Genomic DNA, 22,156 nt, shown 5'->3' with positions numbered 1-22,156 from the left:
AGTGGAGGGGAGAGGAGGGGAGAGATGGAGTTTGGCTCTGGGCATGAATAGAGAGATGAGGAAGAGGGAGGGTTAGGAGAGAAGACAAGGGGAGGGAACAACCTTAGACTACAGGAAGGTTGAATGCATTTTTAATATTGCCATTATCTCCTGCCTGATGTGACTGGCAGCCTTCATAAATGACAAGATGACCTGATCTCCGAGGTTTCTCTTTCATTTGTTCTGCATTCTGATATACATAGCATCCATTAAGGTTGTGGAAATGATAATAATAATATCATATCTTGGTTTCAGAAGCCTGAAACCCATTGTGTGTTCTTCTGGGGTGTGTTTTAAGACTTTTACTGAAGGATGAATAATTAAGACTTCTATAAGAAAGGTATAAGACGTCTATATGAAAGGTACCAGAAAGGAAAGGTGGCGACCAAGCCAATGCATTTGTTTTTGGCCTCAAACCTAGAGATGAGCAACACAAAGTTGGGGGTCTGGCTTCGAAGAAATGGAACAGTAATCCGATGTGGGCATTTTTCTTTTTACCTTCTACAGTACGCTCTAATGTGACCGAGGTCCTGGGGCAGAATGCTCACTGGGGTGAACCAAGCACAATGTTTCGAAAAAGTTTCACCTAGCTTATTGACATTCCTTTATGGGGAAATCTGTCAATTAACTCTCAACATGACAGTTACACTTCTGTCTGTCAACACATACTGTATATAATCTGCCAGCCTACTGCATATGCGTTACATGAACGCCCCCAAAGAAAGCTGGTGGGTTCCGGAACCTTCCGGGGGCAGCCAGCAGGGACAGCCCCGCCCCTACACTGCTGTCTCATATCAGGCCCTCGTCAGGGGGAGGTATTTAAGTGCACCCCAAGGAGCAGCTCGTGGGCCGAGGCTGCAGAAGGCGACCCCCCAGCCACGTTGCCCATCACCTCTTCACCGTCTGCCACCCTCTGTCCCGGGGAGGAAGAAAGCCCAGAGGGGAAACAGTATTCGAGCGCCCACACCCAACCCTCCGAAATGGCCAGCATGAGGCCGGCCTGTGCAACGCCACCTCACCTAGCCCCAGCCATGTTTTCATTGTTAGGCTTCTCCTTCTCCCTCTGGTTTAGTAAATGAGATGTCAGGGTTCTGAACACTCTGTGTCTGTTCCCCTTAGTCTTTCTCCATTACAATTTGTATATAAATACACACATATATATATATATAATAAGTCTTAGGGTGTTGTTGGAGCACAGCTGTTTATACTAGTCATTGAAACCAAGGTACGTATGCCTTCTCTTGTTTAATATTCCAAAGGGGAATATTAACAAAATCTCCTGTATGTCAATGTTTATATTGGGCTCTGTAAGATCCAATGGTAAATTATCCTCTTAAGTAATAAGGAAATTCACAAGGCAGCAGGTGATACCTCAATTAGAAAGGACAGGCTTATAGCAATGGCTGAAACAGAATAAATGGCATGCTATGAAACAAGTCAAACAACCACTTGCATGAGAGAATAATAGGGATTTCTATACGATATGGCCCACTAGTTGGAATAAAACATTCCTATCCTTAAAGTGCTTACAGCTGTTTGTGTGAGTGTGTGGGAGTGCCGTGAAGGTTTGACTGCCTGCGTGTGTATACAACCATGTGCGCATGCTTGTTTGTGTGTGTGCAGGTCCATAGTATGAACGTGTATGGCGATGTGTCGTTGTGGTGCAGATGGCTCAGAGCAGTGTGAATATTTCTAATTTAAAAATGCCCAACCGCCATATAAACCTGTACATTCCGGCATCCTGCAGCAATTAGATGAATAAATACATAAATATCAATTCAAATAAAGAGGCTGTGTGGGGGTGTAGAGGAAAGGGTTTTCTACCTGTCTCACAGTTCCACCTCACATACAGGGAATGAATAATAGTCTCACTCCTAACTCTCCCTCTCCTTCTTCCAACCTTAACATAAATGTTGTTGCCAGCATTGAACCCAACACTCGATAGACTGCATTATATCCAGAAGATTCCATTATAGCTGACCTCAAATTTCATGAAAAACATACCGATATAAATGTTGCGCTAATGTCCCTGTTTTACTTGCATCAGTGTTGCAGGTACTTCAAAGTTGTACTGAAAACCAACTGTTACAGTTCTGATGCAATATGAAATTATTATTCTGCTACAGATGCCTACAGCCTACATGTGGAGGAGAGATTGAATCTTACGACTCATTTTGAAGACTGTCAAAGCTACCAGGAACAGTCATATTACATCACCCTGGTTGTTTGTGTTCTGTGTATTTGCTGAACACGGTTTATCATCGTTCTAATCTTAATGTATTCTAGGGCTGCTGTTATCTACCTGTACTACAAAACTATGAAGAATGAATAGATAAGTATGATTTAGAGGTAAAAGAGGGAACCATAAGAGAACTGGTTTGGAAATCACTGAAGAACTGAATGATAGAAAACAGGCTGTAAAGTGTACATGTACAATATACAACTAAATAGTGAAAAAAGAAAGTTGATGTTTTATCAAAAGGTAGCCTGTCTATGCAATTAGTTTGTTTGAATTATTAGCTAACACAGTCAACATGCCGATAACTAACATGCAATTCTTTTTTTTTTGCATTTTTCATCCTCTCCATGATGGGAGAAGGACGGTGTAATGAGATGAAAAAACTCTAATAAACACTAATGTAACTGTATTGAGTTCCCCTAATAACTTATCTAACAGTACATGTTGGATTATAGAACTGGAACCTAACCCAAACTCTGTGCATGCTGTACAGTCCGTACCACTTCAGCACACTAGTTTAATCACCTCACTCTTTTCTGTGATGATTAGTTCAAACATCTGGCAGGGACAAGAACATATGCCGGCCTCTGGCCCCAAACCACAGTTACACTGGAGAGTACAGGAGTAGAATAGATAGAGGAAAAAGGGAACGGAGGAGAGATAAAATGTAATAGAGAGAAGGATGGATCGTGACAGGCTTTTACTTTTAAAAGTTATTCATTCAAACCACTGGATGGCGAAGAGCATTATCAAATTCAAGAGAGAGGAGAAAAGAGGGACTGCAGAGGGCGTTTGATAAAGGAAGAGTCCACTTACAAATACGTCCATCAGCATGTGTTCCAGGGTGACTTCAAGGTCCTCCAGACAGACTGCCAGGGTCATTATTCTTCCGATCTACAATCTTTAGAACCCGTTCACAACAACTTTTGATAGAACTTTGACCGCTCGTGTGGCATACAGAGGGTTTGTGTTTCTGTTCATATAGAACACAGGAACTTTTGAGACCAGATTTAAAACAAATCAATAATAGTCATTTTAATTCAATGTCATACATGTCCAGCACAGAATGTCTCAATACAGCATACAGACCTAATGTTCAGCAGCAATACCAAAGACATCTACATCCAAAGAACAAGTCCACAAGAAGCTCAACTCTCGAGAACGATATTCAACAAATAGCTCTTTCTCCAATGAAGAAGTGTCTCCATATCAGCCCGACTGTGTCTCGGCAGAAAAGATATGTACCATCTAAATGTTCTTCTCTGATCAACACTACGGATCCTCTGAGAACTGAGCACGGGTCAGACTGGGACTCAGCACTGCAGATAGCAGATGGAGAGGAAGATGAAGAAGAGAGGGAGGAGAGAAGATGAGGACGAATGAGGCTGTACGAAACACACATCATCTCATAGCCTTTTAATGAGCCTATCCTTTTTTCTCTCTCTCCTCCCTCTTTGCTCAAAGTTCCTCTCCTTCTTTCTCTGTCTCTCTCTCTCTCTCTATCTGTGCCTTTCCTTTCAGGGTCACGATCCACACTGCAGGTCTTTGTGTGTAGGGTGAGCCCGGGGCAGTTGATGCCCGTCCGGGGCGCTCTTGGCTGGGGCACCCTTAACACTGGACATCTATCAATGGGCCTTTGTGGCCCCTCATTAAGGCCTGGACACCACCACTCCCAGACAAACAGGGATGGCTGGAGGCTTTCTCTGTGTGTGTCCTGGGTCTGTAACATGAGGCTTATGTAACGTGGGTGACGGGAGACGGTGGTGGAGGGGATGCGGGGAGATAAGCCAGGGATGCCAGAGCTGGGAGGAGAATGTGAAGGGTGTGTGAGGGAGGACTAGGACCCAACAAGATGACAGAGAGGGGGTGAAAGTGGTGGTTTCAGCATAAGTCGTTGTTTGGTGGCAATCTCTGGAATGTCACTGGAATGTCATAAACCCAAATGTTTATTTGCCTTTAACCAGCACTGACTTATCTAAAACCGAGAGAGAGAGAGAGAGAGAGAGAGAGAGAGAGAGAGAGGGAGGTGTGTGTGTGTGTGTGTGTGGGTTGGGTGTATGTGGGTTAAAGGGACATAAATAGGGGGATGCTGTGATAAACAGCAGGATGTGAGTCACACTGAGACAGCCCTAAACCCAGAGGCTTTACCAGGGATAGGGCACACCACTGCGGAAGAACGATGTGCTTCAGCAATACGCCCACTTTAGCAATACGCCCACATGATAAAACTGCTAGTCCTTAACAGACGTGATGACGTGTAACCCCTAAGTCCTACGGTCACCGACCGACCCCCAACAAGGTTTATGTTGGGGGGGGGGGCCGAGCATGTGCATGTTGAATGTTGGACAAAGATGGAATCGAAACATTGCAAAATGCGGACAATGCTAATATATAATACACAATTGTCAAAGGTAATTAATCTATCTATTCCCAAAGTCATCTGTATGAGAATACGATCAGTTGACTGTTTTCTTATACTGTAACGCTGCGTGCAAATGTGTTGCGCCTTACAATATTGACAATGCAATACATGATACAGTACATCATTTACAATTACAATGTTTGTTTTGTCAAGTAAATTGAATTATTAACTGAACTATGTCACTCATACACATCCAAAGATAACAAGCTAGCTAATGTTAGCTGGCTAGTTTTAAGTGAAATGTGTGGTGTGAACGCACCCAGGCCAGCGTCCCAGGAGGAAACACCTGGCACCGAGCTGCAGTCCAGCTGCTACCCTTGAACGCAACTTGGCTGCCACCCTCTGACGAGGAACATGTGCTCTTAATCGGGTCGCACCAGGGGGGAGGATAAAAGGGACCCCCGAAATGCATCTCTGGGCAGCGGCCAAAGAAGCGTGGATACAGTGGGATGCAGTACCCCGCTGTGCTGGGATTACGTTTAACCTACCACCTTCTGTTAATAATAAATGTCCCCCAGGGCCCAGAACACTGGCATTATTTGTCTGTTCCTTGCATCTCTTCCTGCTACAAATGTTGCCAGATAGTTGGGTTCATGGTCTTTGCACGGTCATTTTTCTTGGAAAGGTTGTTGTAAATAAACCTAGTTATTAATGGTGGCCAGTGAAGTGGAGTTAGAGGTATTGGAGTGGAGTAGCAGTGAACTGAGAGATGAACACCTGAAATATAACAAAGACATGACAGACCTATTTTGGTTTGTTTGAATGTGTGGGTGTTTTGTAGGTGTGTGCGATGGCCTAGACAGGCGGCTGCTGACAGATTTTTTTAAAGCCCCAGTGCTACTGACCCCAGTCTGATGCTCTACTGACCTAGGGTCAGGGGTCATTGTCATTACATCTCAGGAGGATTGAAGCGGAGATAAAGGGGGACGAGAAGTGAATGGCGCATTTGGATTTAGTAAGTGGATATCCAAAGGGAGAAAAGGGAAAGGTCTTAAAATAAAATAAGGGACCTGCATCCAGACATAGTTTGTTATACTATGGTTGGTTGTGGTTCATGTGGTCAGAGGTACAAACCTCTTTTAGAACCCTAACACATGACTGTGCTCTTAATGATGCGACCACAAACAGATGTGATTCAGATTACAACGCTAGTATGTTGTATAACAGTTTCTCCTTATGAGACTAATGGAGAAAAGCTGCTGGATGCTGAACTACTTAGGCCAACCCAGACAAGTTATTTGCATTTCTCCAGACGTGTAAACATCTCAGGAAACTTCCTTTTCGCTAACTAGTGTTCATAACAACACAAGAAGAGAGACATCCAGTCTTTATTGTACATGCATCCAGCATATATAGTTGTACTGAAGCAGTTAATGGTTTATCAAGTGGTAGCCAGTTCAGAGAGATTAGAGCTTTAGCCCCTTATTGCAGCACAAACACATGACAACACGACCTGTCGTGCCGTGTACATACACAAACACAACCCAACATACATACACGTAAACACACTATTTAGACCAGCAACGTAGACTGGTGATTGGTTTAAGTCTGGTCTGTGTGTAATCCACTGAATGGGACTGACAGTACCGAGAGAGAAAGAGAGAGCACAGCATGTTCTTCAGACCTGTATTGCACAAATATATTGCACAGATACACTAGACATACACAACACATAGACACAACAGACACACAGTAGAAATACACAACACATAGACACACCGGACATAAACAACACATAGACACACCAGACATAAACAACACATAGACACACCGGACATAAACAACACATAGACAGACCGGACATAAACAACACATAGACAGACCGGACATAAACAACACATAGACACACAGGACATAAACAACACATAGACACACCAGACATAAACAACACATAGACAGACCAGACATAAACAACACATAGACAGACCAGACATAAACAACACATAGACACACCAGACATAAACAACACATAGACAGACCAGACATAAACAACACATAGACACACCAGACATAAACAACACATAGACACACCAGACATAAACAACACATAGACACACCAGACATAAACAACACATAGACACACCAGACATAAACAACACATACACACACACCCAATGTGAAAATGCATTTATACCAGAAGAACTTGCAGACACCCAAGATGATCAGTTATCCAATCACTTCTAGTCTAAAGTTAACTGCCATGTCATGTATACCACCCAATGTCATCAATTATATTGCTCCCGGTGTGTTCAGGCTAGAAAATATATCTGTTCTTGCTGAGTCTTAGTACTTCAGGATTTAAAACGTTACCACATCAGAACTAAACCAATCTATTTGCTTCCAAATCTTACCTTGATTAGAAACATGTTGTAGCAACATGTGGCCAGTCTACCGGATTGGTCTCTGTTTCCCATTCTCCTCCCATTCAGGAATCACTGTTGGGGTCATGCTACCAGAGGGAACCAGTAATCCAGCCTCGACCCTGACAGCACCACTGTCAACCAGACTCCAGTCCACCGGGTCTCTGTGGACATGTGGATTTCTGGTCTCTGAATACTCTGTTAGTGCCACTGTTTCAGGAATCCAGTGACCACCACCAACAGACTAGCTAAAAGCTTTGGTTCAGAATTAATCAGTTCTGGCAGGCAACACAAAGCCTCCATCATGCCATGTTAATGACGAGTCAGCACCGGTCTGTACCAGTCAGTAATGCCCAGTAACAATCTGATCTGGTCTGATCAGTGACTGTTTAGTCAAATCTGAACAACTGACTGAGATCTGGAGAGAAGTGTGTGTCCCATAGCTTCAATACTATAATAAGGGAGGATTTGTCAATCAAACCAGGAGACCTGTGTGGGAGTGCTGTTGTCAGTATCGGTGTCAGCATACATGTCTACTCCTCTGCACCTAGAGTACGGAGGCACTGTTTGGAAGGGAACCTGATCTATTCTTGTCTTTGGTCTAAAGCCTCTTAAGCACCTGTTAGTGTCTCAGGGTCTAAAGGTCATGGATTCATTTTGCCCAGGTCCTGCTGGGCTGAGTCTTGGCAACTATGGTCCAAACGAGAGCCTGGCGGGGCATTGGATAAAAACTGAAAAGGCTAATCAACTACATTTTATGAAGATATAGCTTCTGAGAAAAGCAGGCTGGTTTGGGAGGTTCGGTTAGCTTGAGCGTTTAGGCTGGTAAGCCTCATCTGGTAGGACAACACAAATGAAATCAGATACTGTCTGCTGTTTGAGTCAGACTGTTTTGTTATATAGTATAGCTTAGCAGTATGGTGTTTGAACCAAATTGTTTTTAATAGGTGTGAGGTGTGCTGAAATAACAGAGGGACCCTAGTTTTCTTTAAGACTTACATAACTCTATGTAATTTTAAACATTAGCATAGATGTTAAGTGGACCCAAAAGGACTAGTCCATGATGTGTAGGTGAAGTCCCATGGAACAGTTTGTTACATGCTAGTTTGTTACATGCTAGTTTGTTACATGCTAGTTTGTTACATGCTTCACCACAGATATTTTCTCTCTAGTGCTGTTGTGACAAACGTTTGAATGCTTTATTCAAACACTGTTGTGTTCTTGTCTTACAGTGGCATACTTTGGTGGTGAAAAACAGCTTATGGGGGCTGTAATATGGCTTATTTCCTGGTTTGGCTTCCCCAGGGACTTTGCCCACGCTCTGCCACCGAAGCCACCACTGGGAGACTAAAATGTTAAGGAGAAAGGCAGGAGGTATTGTGATGGAGACAGAGACAAGTGTACAGCAGAGGATTCATCGACTCGGACATGTAGTTGCTCTAATGATAACTGAGAGCTTTTCAGAATTGACTCTTTTGCACAAATCCTCTTGTTTGTTTGGGTGTGTAAGTTTACATGTGGTGACCTGACAAAAGATAATAAAACCTGAAAAGCCTCTCTCTACAAGGTTTTTCGGGCAGGTCCCTACTAAGGAAAGTGCAGTTTCTAGCTTAGAGCCTTAGTATTGGCATAAAAGTTAAGTTATGGAGGTTAGTTTAAGGTTAGGGTTAGGCTAAAGGTTAAGTTTAGGGCCTGGGAAAAGGAACATGGATTTGTGGTTCAGGGTTAGAACTCAGGTCCCCACAAGGATAGAAAGACAAATGTATGTACGTGGGTGTAAGGCAGTTAACAGTGCAATGAAGGCATATGTCTCAGGCTGGTAGAAAGGCACCAGAGTGAGTCACGCTCCTGCATTTTCTGCCCTAGTAAACTTAGCCCACTTTCTCCTTACAAATACACTCTCTCACAAATACACACAGACTTTCTGGGTGAAATAAGTCCACGGCTGCTTCTCCAGTGCTAATTCAGTTCCAGTCATTTGCCCTCTGCCTATGGGTGACTGGCTGCATGTCCATAACAACGCCAATTTGTGCAACACGAACGTAACAGCTCTGAAAATCTGTAGAGAACAAATAATACCAACACAACACTCTGCCTCCCCACACCTGGGGCCCCCCCAAACCCAACTTGGGCTGTGTGTGTGTGTTTAAACATGTTCAGTGTTTAAATGTTTGATGAACATTGGATATTTAATCCATATTTTATGTAGACAGGCAGAATCATTGAAGGAAATGGACTAAACATGATGCTAACTTCTGCTGCTACAGAGAAACACAGGAGCACTCGGCTTAACGCTTATAGAGGTCCCATATTCCAGTCACTCCTCCACACGTTCTACTTTGTCTATGAATCTGTTGGCTGTGCCTAATGCGATTACACCCATTATGACTCTTCTAAAGCACATCCTGCTGCTGATGCTCAGAATCCCCCTAAGCTCAGTAGAATCGAATTCATCTGGGCCTACGAATCCCTCCACAACACGGCCCACACCTGGATTTGAATCCCCTATGATCTAACAGTCCCACTCGCAATGCAAAGAATACCACTGACATGCGTGTAACCCGAGCCCCGGCCTCACTGATGCTCATTGATGTACCTGACTCACCTGTGATTCACCCCGAATCCCTCCTCAGACCAGAAATGAATCATCGCGATCTCTTTGTTTCACCTTACAACTATCCATTTACCTTCTCCCCTTGTCTCCAGTGGTAACAGAACCCCAACCCTGCTGACTGGCTGAGCCCTCCCCCAACCCCTGGCTATGTTATTATGGTCCAGATAGGTCCACTAATATTACCCAGCTGGAATAAAACTGTTGTCCTAACGCCACCTGTACGTTACCTGGGGTTTTGCTTTGATCCACCATCGAGCAGGGGCCTCCATCGCTCTTTCAAGTGAAACAAAACACTAGCAACCCTCCACACCCCAGGCCCAGTCTTGTCTCATCTGCAGAACCTGGGCGGCGGATTCCCCACGCCATGGGGTATGGAGGACAGGGGGACATGGGAAGAGGGATGGGGGGCTGGTCTAAAGGCCCTGAAAGTGTAAGGAAGAGCTAGGAGGAACAGGGAGAAAGAGGAGGTAGGGAGGCATGGGGTGACAAGTAGACAAATGGGGTTAGAGGCCTGTCAATCTGCCACTAACACACCAGCTCATTATAATTCCCCATATTACCTGTTCGGAACATATGCTCCTCCTCCCCCTTCTTTCCCTGGTGTATAACACATGCTTTCATTTGACAGCTGTAGGGACAGCCGGAGGTCATCAATTAAACATTCAATAGAACCATCTTGTTACATAGACACATGTGCATGCACGCAAATATACACATATATATATATATATATATATATATATATATATATATATATATATATATATATATATATATATATATATATATATATATATACTTGGTCATCCTTTTAGTGGATAGGGACAGGATGTGGACAGTTGATAGTCTCTGTGTGTGTGTGTGTGTGTGTGTGTGTGTTTGTGTGTGTATTCATCTGGGCCAAACTCGAGCAATAGGGCCACAGCTCATAAGAGTGGGAGCTAACTATACAGAGAGCTGTGGATTCTCAACAAACAGCACACTCTATTGGTCATCTCCAGAACTGCTGCTGAGGAGCGGTAGGCTCTTGCAAAGATAACTAAAGGGAAAAGACAAAGCAGCGCATATGGACCCATTAATACACTATTTGAAAGATCACATCATAAATATACTTGTCATATAAATAACTCACTGACGACATAGAGATACATTTTGTTCTCTTTCCAGAAATGGTTCCTGGTGACATCATTACAGCAGACTGCTACATAATTATGCAAGAACCTTTGGGCCCTGATGTGGAGACAATTGTACAATCTGGAGACAACTGACAATTGCAGTGTGTGTTCACACAAATTATTGAATGTGGCTGAGTGTACAGCGATGTGCTTGTTTTGTGGATGTGTTGCTGTGTTTCTCTGTATTGCAGTTAACGCAGCAGCTAATGTCACATCTGGCCTAAACATGCAAATGCACACTCATTCATTCGATACGTGTCATATTTAATTGTTCTAAGTGGCAGTAATAAGAGCATAGAGGGTCACAGAGACACTTGCAGGCATGCAGCCTAACTGCTCCTCTGAGGGGGGAATATGCATCAATCTGGCAACCCTCATGTCATTTTGAAGTACTGACGACTAATACAGTGAAATGCACCACAGATGGGAAGAGGAAACATAATGAGACACCAATCTGGCAACAGCAGCTTAACATTTATTAAAACATCAATCAGAGCTATGGGGACATACCTGAATCTCAATTAAATGTATAGAACCCTTCACATCAGAAATGCTTGAGGAATTAGAGTGTGCTCCATTCTGAACACAGTGTAAATTATGAATACCTATATAAACTCTGATTAATGAATTGTTGCAGTGTGATTTCCTGTTTCCTTGGGCATAAGCGCAGGTAAACCATTCATTAATAATGTGTGCACTTAATATAAACAGCTGCTGTAAATGCAGTGCATAGTAATTATTGCAGTAGAGGATAGAAGAGACCATGTGATGTCACCACTGGGGGAATAGGCGTGACCACCCATTTTCATACCGACAGTTCTATCTGACCCTGACACTCCACCAGACCAATAACATTTGGCCAGGAGTCCTATGGAATAAATGGATCAATCGTATCCCTGAGGAAGACAATGATGGAAATGGTGAAGAGACTGATGAGAGGGTGAGACAGGAAGAGAAGATTTGATGACAAAAGGATAAAGAGAAGGAAGATGAGAACGGGTAACTGGTGGAAGTGTGGACGGTTAAGAAGAGGGAGTAGTGTCCAGAGGCCTTGGAAGGAAGCGAGGGCAGGGTCCTGTTTAATATGTGTTGAAGGAAGGAGCAAAGAGATGAACTGGACATGAGATGAACTGGACATGAGATGAACTGGACATGAGATGAACTGGACATGAGATGAACTGGACATGAGATGAACTGGACATGAGATGAACTGGACATGAGATGAACTGGACATGAGATGAGATGGACATGAGATGAACTGGACATGAGATTAATTGGACATGAGATGAGATGGAGAAGCTGCTTTCCGGTGAAAGGTATAAATGTCTTCCTGACGATGGGTTTGTAATTTCCTTTACCAACTATTTAGGTTTGTGACCCAGGGTGACAACATAAACCCACTTCTTGTTCCTCCAACATGTGTGTACGTCCTCTTCAACAGCCAGCCCCTCCCCAAATGCAGATAACTGAGAAACGATGGCAGCCAGTGAAAACAACATTTGGCCGACATCTAATTCGATGCCAACCTCAAACATTCAGTGCATCATTGGTTAACTTGTCTTGTCGATTTGTGTCCCAAACGCACACACGCACACACATGCGCGTGCACACGCTCATCCTCAGCCTGTTCCTGTTTGATGCTACCGCCATGTGTCTCTGATCTCTACTGGGCCCTTTTGAAGCTGGATGGCGCTGCTGGTCAGAGACACACAGCGACAGGATCAAACAGAACCAGACTGAGGATCAGTCGGACTACATGGCCTCCTACTGATACACAGCTTGTATCAACACTACTAACACTTCACTGTCTCATCTCTCTCTCTGACCATTTCCACTTGATTCTATAAATCATAGCCATAAAGTCAGAACCCACAGGCACTGGGATTTGGGTTAGGTTTAAAATCATACTTTCAGAAGGCAGATTGCTCAAATAGACAGGTTTATTACTTAGTGGCTATAAAAGCAAAGGCTGACCTCTGTTGCCTGCAACTTGGTTCCCTAAGATCAATCAGAATCTGGTTTAAAAGAACAAACAACAAACCAATAGACACAGAGACGCTTAAGGACTAGAGTGGCTGACCCTTAAACAAAACAAATGATATCATAGATGACCGCCCCCACCTGCCAAAGATGACCGCCCCCACCTACCGAGCCCTTGGTGTCTTTGACAGCAGCAGTGACAGCTGGGAGATGGAGTCTCCTGGCTCTGCTTCCAATATGGCTGCTAGCCGTCTGCCCTGTCTGTGTGCTCTTGCCTCTACCTGCATTTTGTGTGAATGTCTCCAGGGATGCTCCACATCTTGTAAAGGCCAGACCTCTCTAGCTCTGCCTTTCACTCCTCATTATAGTCCAACAGGCAGCGAGGCAGGCAGCACTAGGGGGTCCTGGTCTCTTTGCCTCTGACCTGAACAATCCTGACTGCTGTCTGCCACCTAATGACCCAGGTGGAGGGTTGGGGGACAGGAGGGAGGGACAGACTGAACCTGTGAGAGGATGGAGCAGGAAGAGTGTGCGTACTAACCATCACGTTGTTCCTGGCTGGGTGTAGTATGAAGGGAGGTGTAATAAACATGTTTCTCCTGGCTGGGTGTAGTATGAAGGGAGGTGTAATAAACATGTTTCTCCTGGCTGGGTGTAGTATGAAGGGAGGTGTAATAAACATGTTTCTCCTGGCTGGGTGTAGTATGAAGGGAGGTGTAATAAACATGTGGCTCCTGGCTGGGTGTAGTATGAAGGGAGGTGTAATAAACATGTTTCTCCTGGCTGGGTGTAGTATGAAGGGAGGTGTAATAAACATGTTTCTCCTGGCTGGGTGTAGTATGAAGGGAGGTGTAATAAACATGTTTCTCCTGGCTGGGTGTAGTATGAAGGGAGGTGTAATAAACATGTGGCTCCTGGCTGGGTGTAGTATGAAGGGAGGTGCAATAAACATGTGGCTCCTGGCTGGGTGTAGTATGAAGGGAGGTGTAATAAACATGTTTCTCCTGGCTGGGTGTAGTATGAAGGGAGGTGTAATAAACATGTGGCTCCTGGCTGGGTGTAGTATGAAGGGAGGTATAATAAACATGTTTCTCCTGGCTGGGTGTAGTATGAAGGGAGGTGTAATAAACATGTTTCTCCTGGCTGGGTGTAGTATGAAGGGAGGTGTAATAAACATGTGGCTCCTGGCTGGGTGTAGTATGAAGGGAGGTGTAATAAACATGTTTCTCCTGGCTGGGTGTAGTATGAAGGGAGGTGTAATAAACATGTGGCTCCTGGCTGGGTGTAGTATGAAGGGAGGTATAATAAACATGTTTCTCCTGGCTGGGTGTAGTATGAAGGGAGGTGTAATAAACATGTGGCTCCTGGCTGGGTGTAGTATGAAGGAAGGTGTAATAAACATGTGGCTCCTGGCTGGGTGTAGTATGAAGGGAGGTGTAATAAACATGTTTCTCCTGGCTGGGTGTAGTATGAAGGGAGGTGTAATAAACATGTGGCTCCTGGCTGGGTGTAGTATGAAGGGAGGTGTAGTAGCCACTGAGGGGAACAATTGTCACTGCTGGAGGCTTTATGTGTGTTCCTGCTGTGCTGCTGGAGTGGACATGCGATTCTTACAGTATCTGGCCATTCCTGTAATAGCTCAATCTGTATGAATTACCACACAGCTGGACACACAGACAGACAGACAGACACACACACTCACACATACACAGACACCCACACATACAGACAGTGTGTAAGTACTGTCAGAAGCTGTTGAGTGTTTCTTGGTGCTCTATTGACCTACATGCATACATTACACACTACAGAGAGTGCCACAAGGGACAGACATTGTATGTGTGTATGTGTGTGTGCGTGTGCGCGCGTGTGCGTCTGTGTGTGTGTGTGTGTGTGAGGGAGAGAGTAAAAAGTGTGTGTGTTGTTCTGATTTCTGCAAAGCTACATAACTAGACAGAAATATTCAAGTACAGTCTAATGATGCTTATTCTATTCCAATGTTATGCTTGACTAGCCAGCATTACTGCCGTGGCTAGTGATTGGGCATGAGGGAAAGAATGAGTGAGAGAAAGTCTCCGCAAAAGAAAAAGCAGAAACTAAGAAGGAAACAGAGAAAGAAGAAAGCTGTCTCGGGCAGATTTCTTCTCAGAGATTTGGGAATGGCTACTAGCCTTTCTTTAAAAGGACTCTGTGTTTATAGTGATATGTCCTCACATCATAGAACTCACATGTTTAAGTATAACCATCAGAAATGAGAAGAGTCTGTCAGAAACCCACAGACATGCAGAACGCCGTCAAACACAGAACCTCTATTAGTCACCATGACACCCCAGTCAAAGGATTCCATGGAACTGTCTGCTTGATTAGGATGGAGATGTCATGGACACGTGAGGGCTTGGTGGATGATACCTGGAGATGTGGCTAGGGTGGACTATGTGGACAATGTTATCCACAAAACCCCCCATTACCAAACCAACCCCCCACTGCCACCCCACTTGGCTCCGATCCCTGAAAGATCTGGAATAATCTATTGCATCAGATGGTCCACCAAAAATCTACGTCTACAAATTACAAGACCAGGATGCACAGCCAAGAAAGAGAGAGAGTGAGAGAGAGAGAGATAGAGTGAGAGAGAGAGAGATTTAGATTTTTGTAAGAAATCCCCACCCACCCACAGCAAACACACAACCCAACCCCCATAAAAAACACATGGTGTGCTGCTACATCTCCTACACAAACATCTTACACCACATTCAAATACATACTTTAAACCCAAATCACAATTGGACCTCAAAGCCCCCTTGTCCAACCACACAGACAGCCCCCCCAAGTCCCCAAACATACTCAAGTAGTTCAACACTGAGGCGCGCAGAGACCATCCCCATAAATAACAACACCGCGTCTGTAACACCTAACCCGCTGACCCGGTTCCTCCTAAGCTTGGGCAAATAAAGATTTCAACAAAACTTTTCTCCTCCCTCAAATACGGAGGTCCCATCACAAACATCTCTAAACAAAAACACTCCCCCAACCTCACACAATCTCACCAACAATAACATATAGCAACAATAACATCAACAGCATCAACCAAGCACATACAGAAAATACACGTTGGACAGTCTCAGCCATCTTACATATGATACAGTTAGAGAATAAAAAGACTGCAGACGCATATTAACAAAGCAGGGTGACAGAGAGAGAGAGAGAGAGAGAGAGAGAGGCAATCTTGAAGGATGGTTGGAGGAGGGTTTGATTTAAGAGATGAACAAGAGTAAAGGGAGAGGACAGAGGGACAAGTGCAGCTGAGTGTGACCACACCATCAGGTCATCTGATTGGAATCACCCTTTCAGAACTGATCATGAACTCACACAGACACACCTGGGCTCGCTGTTCTGATTGAGAGGTTAGAGGTCAAACTTTTGAGGAGACAGGATTAGTCCCTGACACACACACACACACACACACACACATACGTTGTGTACACATGGGTACACCCTCAATATACATCTAGCAGAGCATAACCAACAGCTTGGAGCCTAACCTGTACAACTCAGTGGGCTGGAGACCAGCGGCAATAGACTGGACGGTAGAGGGGGAGGGACGCTATGGATGGAAGAGGTGAGGACACTGAAGGGAGGCATAAGGAGGTGGAAGAGGTGAGGACACAGAAGGGAGGCATAAGGAGGTGGAAGAGGTGAAGACACTGAAGGGAGGCATAAGGAGGTGGAAGAGGTGAGGACACTGAAGGGAGGTATAAGGAGGTGGAAGAGGTGAGGACACTGAAGGGAGGCATAAGGAGGTGGAAGAGGTGAGGACACTGAAGGGAGGCATAAGGAGGTGGAAGAGGTGAGGACACTGAAGGGAGGCATAAGGAGGTGGAAGAGGTGAGGACACTGAAGGGAGGCATAAGGAGGTGGAAGAGGTGTGGACACTGAAGGGAGGCATAAGGAGGTGGAAGAGGTGTGGACACTGAAGGGAGGCATAAGGAGGTGGAAGAGGTGAGGACACTGAAGGGAGGCATAAGGAGGTGGAAGAGGTGAGGACACTGAAGGGAGGCATAAGGAGGTGGAAGAGGTGAGGACACTGAAGGGAGGCATAAGGAGGTGGAAGAGGTGAAGACACCGAAGGGAGGCATAAGGAGGTGGAAGAGGTGAGGACACTGAAGGGAGGTATAAGGAGGTGGAAGAGGTGAGGACACTGAAGGGAGGCATAAGGAGGGTGGAAGAGGAACTGGCGATTTGGTCTAAATGATCCGCTCTCCGCTCCCAGGATTTATCAAAGTTGCACAGCCCCTGCACAACAGAGATTAATGAAATGTGTGTGTGTGTATGCATGTGTGTGTGAGTGAAAGGGAGAGGACATACTGTATGTTACTGCACAAAGAACATTAATCACCAGTACACTGAAAAAGAACAGAAACCTGCTTTCCTATCCCCTTCACTCGTCCCCTTCTTCTGCAACTCTTCTCCTTTGCCCCTCCCCCCCTCAAATAATATGAAAACACTGTTTTATCTGGTCAATAGCAGCGTCAGCACGTTGGTCATAACCATATACATATTTATTGCAGCATTATACATTAGAGCAGCACTGCTCTTCCCCATCCCCATTGTAAACTGAAGTAATAAACCCCGGAGTGCTATGGTATATGGCTGACAATGAATGCCTGGACAGAGCCTTTAGCCCTGGCATTGGCCATATAGCACAGATCCTAAGGGTTTTTACGTCTTCCCAGCAGTAGTAAGCAGTGTGGCCTCCAGGCACACAGACCACCTGAGTGGCAGAAAGAGTGGAAATGGGGAATGGGAGAAGGTCTCCAGAGACGGTCTAGAGGGGTCTAGGAGGGGCTGGGGTCAAGGGGTCAGGCTGTTGGGTGGCCAGACGTCACTGTCTCAGGATTTAATCTAAACAGAGCTTGGGTAAAGAAGGTAACGCATAGAGGAGACCACTGGACTCAATAGGCTGAAGTGCTGATGTCATGGACCCTCTTATTAATGTGGTTGACAAAGTACTCTGCAGAGAGGGAAAATGAAGGGGAAGGAGGTGGATGGTTCAGAATACAGACGGTAGCACGGAGTTACCTGCTGCTAGAGGAAGAGGCTGACATTTGGAGTAATAGAACGTGTTTTAGCAGCAGATAGAGATGAAGGGGAGGGAGTGAAAGGATGATAGATCATTCGGAAATGTAGTTTTCCTTCATTTTTGTTCAGCTGCTCGCAGTAAATCACTGAGCAGGAGGGTATGGGAATGCTTGCATTTCTCAAATATTTTTCCTTTTAAAATAATGATATAGGTCAAATGTTATTTGATGTAATTAGATCCCTCTTTTACGAATAAGTATTTCACCCATTGGTAAGCCTTTACTATCCATTATACTATTTGGACATGATTTAAAAACGATATAAACTATAAGGTCCCACAAAAACTATGCCATGAAGTCCAAGAAACTCTATAAACCTCAATGAAATGCGATGAGACATAGATATGGGGAAGTTTCTAAAAACCCCCCAAAAAAACACTGGAGGTTTCCAGGATGACACTGGGCTCCATCGTGGTGAAACGGTTTGAAACCCCCCAGACTCTTCCTAGAACTGGCTGTCCGGCAAAACCAAGAAGGAGAGTCCTTGCACACGACATCAGACTGGTGCAGATGTTCAAGTTCAAGCACAGCAATGACCCGAACCATGCAGACAAGACAAAGCTGGAGTGCAGCAAGGTCATCCAGCAAGACAATCATCCAAAACACACAAGCAAATCTACATCAAAATGGCTGAAGCACAGGAAATTTTCAGTTTGAGATGTGGCAGAACACAAATGACTATTACTTTCTTAGACAAATAAATGAGGTTGAAGTTATTGTATCTGGTAACAAAACAATTAATCAACTTAGCGTTTGCCAAACTCCAATAAGCATCAATTAGCATTGGCCAAACTCAAGTTGCCATATTGTTATGCAGGTCGTACATGCATTGCCACTTGGCGATTGTTAAAATATCCAACTGGTTGGTTTAATTTGGATGTGGATGTGTTCTCTGATATTTATTTGCAAAATGTTTCATTCACTAAGCTTCAAATGCATGCCAAATTATGTTGCCAGGCTACTGAAGTATTACAAAGGGTTTTCATTAATATTACCAAAATGATAAATGACATGTAATGTTTTATCCAGATGTGAAAGTCAAAGGTGAAAACTCTAGAGGTTTTGTCATATAGAAGTAATTTACTCACTACTGCTACTGCTAGTCTTTGGTGGTGGTGTGATGTGCTGCAAAAGCTCACTTTAAAATGACTTGCCGGGCGCGCTGAAGAACAACAACTTTGGTGAAGAAGGCGCAATAGCAGTTTGTAAAGGCCTTTTCCTCATTCAAATGCAGAGAGTTATTGTTCTGCTTAATGACGGGTTTGCCACACAGTTTACCACACAACTGATAAAACAAATGGTACAGTACATACGCTGTACAAATGTAGTTGCATTTTTTATTTTTTATTTTTAATTCAGCTGTAAAAGTCCTATTCTATACAATAACACTTTGATGTGCATGAGAGTTGTTTCTGTGGAATTCCATTACTGTCTTGTACTGTTTCACCTGCAAACATGCATATGTTTATCCTGTACCACCTGTACTACAGACTGTTTACTTTGGGCACATCTTTTAGATGGGACAGGACATTATAGATACAACAAAGCAGTTACCAAGAGTCTGATGACAGGCATGAGTAGCGGGCTAACGTCTCAGTACTACCTTCAGGGTAGTTAACAAACATCTAATACTAATGGCCCAGTACTCAGCCCTGCATCTTCAGGGTCCTAGCATACAAACCTCCACCACTAGCTGACTAACGGCTCAGCACATTTCACCTTAATGGTTCCCTGGCATAGAAACCTCTGCTACTGCCTAATGACCCAGTGCTCTGCCCTGTGCCTTCAAGGATATATACTATGTCATGTAGACATCAACATCACACATTGGGACCAGGTCCCAATAAAAGACCAACAATGACCTTTAATTCCCTCAGCAAAAAAAATGAACTAATGTGAACCAGTAAATGTCAATATGTAAAAGTTCAATATGAAACCATAAGATCTTGTTGATGAGCTAATTCCAAGGGGATATGTTCATTGATAATAAATCACAGAACCCAAACTCCCATACTAACACACGAATCCTCTATCTTCATCTTTTTCTGTGGAACAAATGGAACAGTAGAGCGATGGGCACTGCTGTGAACGGCCACTGAGTCATGCTATCAAAGGTTCCCCTTGTTAAGCTAAGCTTGCGCGTGCGTACACACACACGCACACACACACACACACACACACTTTCACACACACACACACACACACACACACACACACTGACACACACACACAGTGTAATTCTGATTTCTCACAGCAGTATGACTTCTCCCTCCAACATTCTGCCCATCGCCCCTAGCAACGCAGACAACCATTAACTTTCCCTCCGTCTTCTATCATCACCACGGAAACAGCAGCATGAGAACCCAAATTGCCTTGGAAACACAAACCCTGTAAACTCATTTTCCAAGTTCATCATCACCATGGTAACATAATCCTGAGCATCTAACACACATATACAACCACACACTAGCACAAAACAATCACAACACACACACACCTACCCTGGTTCTCATAGGAGAGAGCAGTCCTTCCATGTTAGACCAGGAAGTGATCCGGTCAGTTAGAGTATTATATTCCAGAAGTGGATAAATAGATCCTGTTAGGATTGTGTTAGTTAATGCTGTGTTAACGCTGTCTCATCCTCATCATTCCCATTATCTCCACCACAATGCTCCCAATCCACCCAGAGACCAGCGGAGACTGAAAGGAAAATGTGTGTGTGAGTCCTCTCTCATTTGGGTGCACACACACACCCACACATAGTGGTACATAGAAGGAAAGGACAAACTCGCTGTGTCGCTCTCCACAGCGGCTTCAGTGTGCAGTGACGTGGAAGATCTCTCTCTCTCTCTGTACTGTATATGTTGTCCCTCTATCTGTTGTATATTTATTTTCTCTATATATACTGTATATGTTGTCCCTCTATCTGTAGTATATTTATTTTCTCTATATATACTGTATATGTTGTCCCTCTATCTGTAGTATATTTATTTTCTCTATATATACTGTATATATTGTCCCTCTATCTGTATTATATTTATTTTCTCTATATATACTCTATATATTGTCCCTCTATCTGTTGTATATTTATTTTCTCTCTCTCTACTGGGCACTCTCTCTATACTGTATAGATTGTCCCTCTATCTGTATTATATTTATTTTCTCTATATATACTCTATATATTGTCCCTCTATCTGTTGTATATTTATTTTCTCTATATATACTGTATATATTGTCCCTCAATCTGTTGTATATTTATTTTCTCTCTATATACTGTATATATTGTCCCTCCATCTGCATTATATTTATTTTCTCTATATATACTTTATATATTGTCCCTCTATCTGTAGTATATTTATTTTCTCTATATATGCTGTATATATTGTCCGTCTATCAGTAGTATATTTATTTACTCTATATATACTGTAAATATTCTCTCTATCTGTTGTATATATATTTTATCTCTCTGCATTGCATATATTTTCTCTATCTCTCTCTGTACTGTATATATTCTCTATCTCTTTCTGTACTGTATATATTCTCCATCTCTTTCTGTACTGTATATATTCTCTATCTCTCTCTGTACTGTATATATTCTCTATCTCTTTCTGTACTGTAAATATTCTCTATCTCTCTTTCTGTACTGTATATATTCTCTATCTCTCTTTCTGTACTGTATATATTCTCTATCTCTTTCTGTACTGTATATATTCTCTATCTCTTTCTGTACTGTATATATTCTCTATCTCTTTCTGTACTGTATACATTCTCTATCTCTTTCTGTACTGTATATATTCTCTATCTCTTTCTGTACTGTATATATTCTCTATCTCTTTCCGTACTGTATATATTCTCTATCTCTTTCTGTACTGTATATATTCTCTATCTCTCTTTCTGTACTGTATATATTCTCTATCTCTCTTTCTGTACTGTATATATTCTCTATCTCTCTTTCTGTACTGTATATATTCTCTATCTCTTTCTGTACTGTATATATTCTCTATCTCTCTCTTTGCCTCCAGCTACATGTGTACCCTTCACTGTGACAAATGATCACATGTATTTTTCTCACAGTAAAGCTATCCAACCACTCTCTCTCTCTCTCTTTCACTCTCTCTCTATCTATCTCTCCCTCTTTACCTCCCCCTTTTCTGTCTCTCCCTCTCTCCTCTGCTCTCTTCTCTCTGTCCAT

At 43.5% G+C, this 22,156-nt stretch overlaps 1 protein-coding gene across 3 annotated transcripts in view; it reads right to left on the bottom strand.

Moving 5' to 3' along the window:
* frmd4a (FERM domain containing 4A) overlaps positions 1-20,660 on the bottom strand; it is a 108,240-nt gene extending 87,580 nt beyond the window's left edge. The window contains exon 1 of one of the 3 annotated variants that reach the window (XM_029114895.2): positions 20,466-20,660. In XM_029114895.2, coding sequence (XP_028970728.2) covers positions 20,466-20,498 — 33 coding nt within the window. In that variant the 5' untranslated portion in view covers positions 20,499-20,660. Of the gene's footprint in view, positions 1-3,094; positions 3,615-7,051; positions 7,463-20,465 lie in introns of those variants that run through there. The other 2 variants (XM_034288147.1, XM_029114894.2) reach the window with 2 other exon arrangements.
* Positions 20,661-22,156: the final 1,496 nt, after the last annotated feature.

This window comes from Esox lucius, chromosome 19 (assembly GCF_011004845.1).
Source record: "Esox lucius isolate fEsoLuc1 chromosome 19, fEsoLuc1.pri, whole genome shotgun sequence".
Lineage (NCBI taxonomy): Eukaryota > Metazoa > Chordata > Actinopteri > Esociformes > Esocidae > Esox > Esox lucius.
This window is presented reverse-complemented; position numbering and strand designations above follow the sequence as displayed.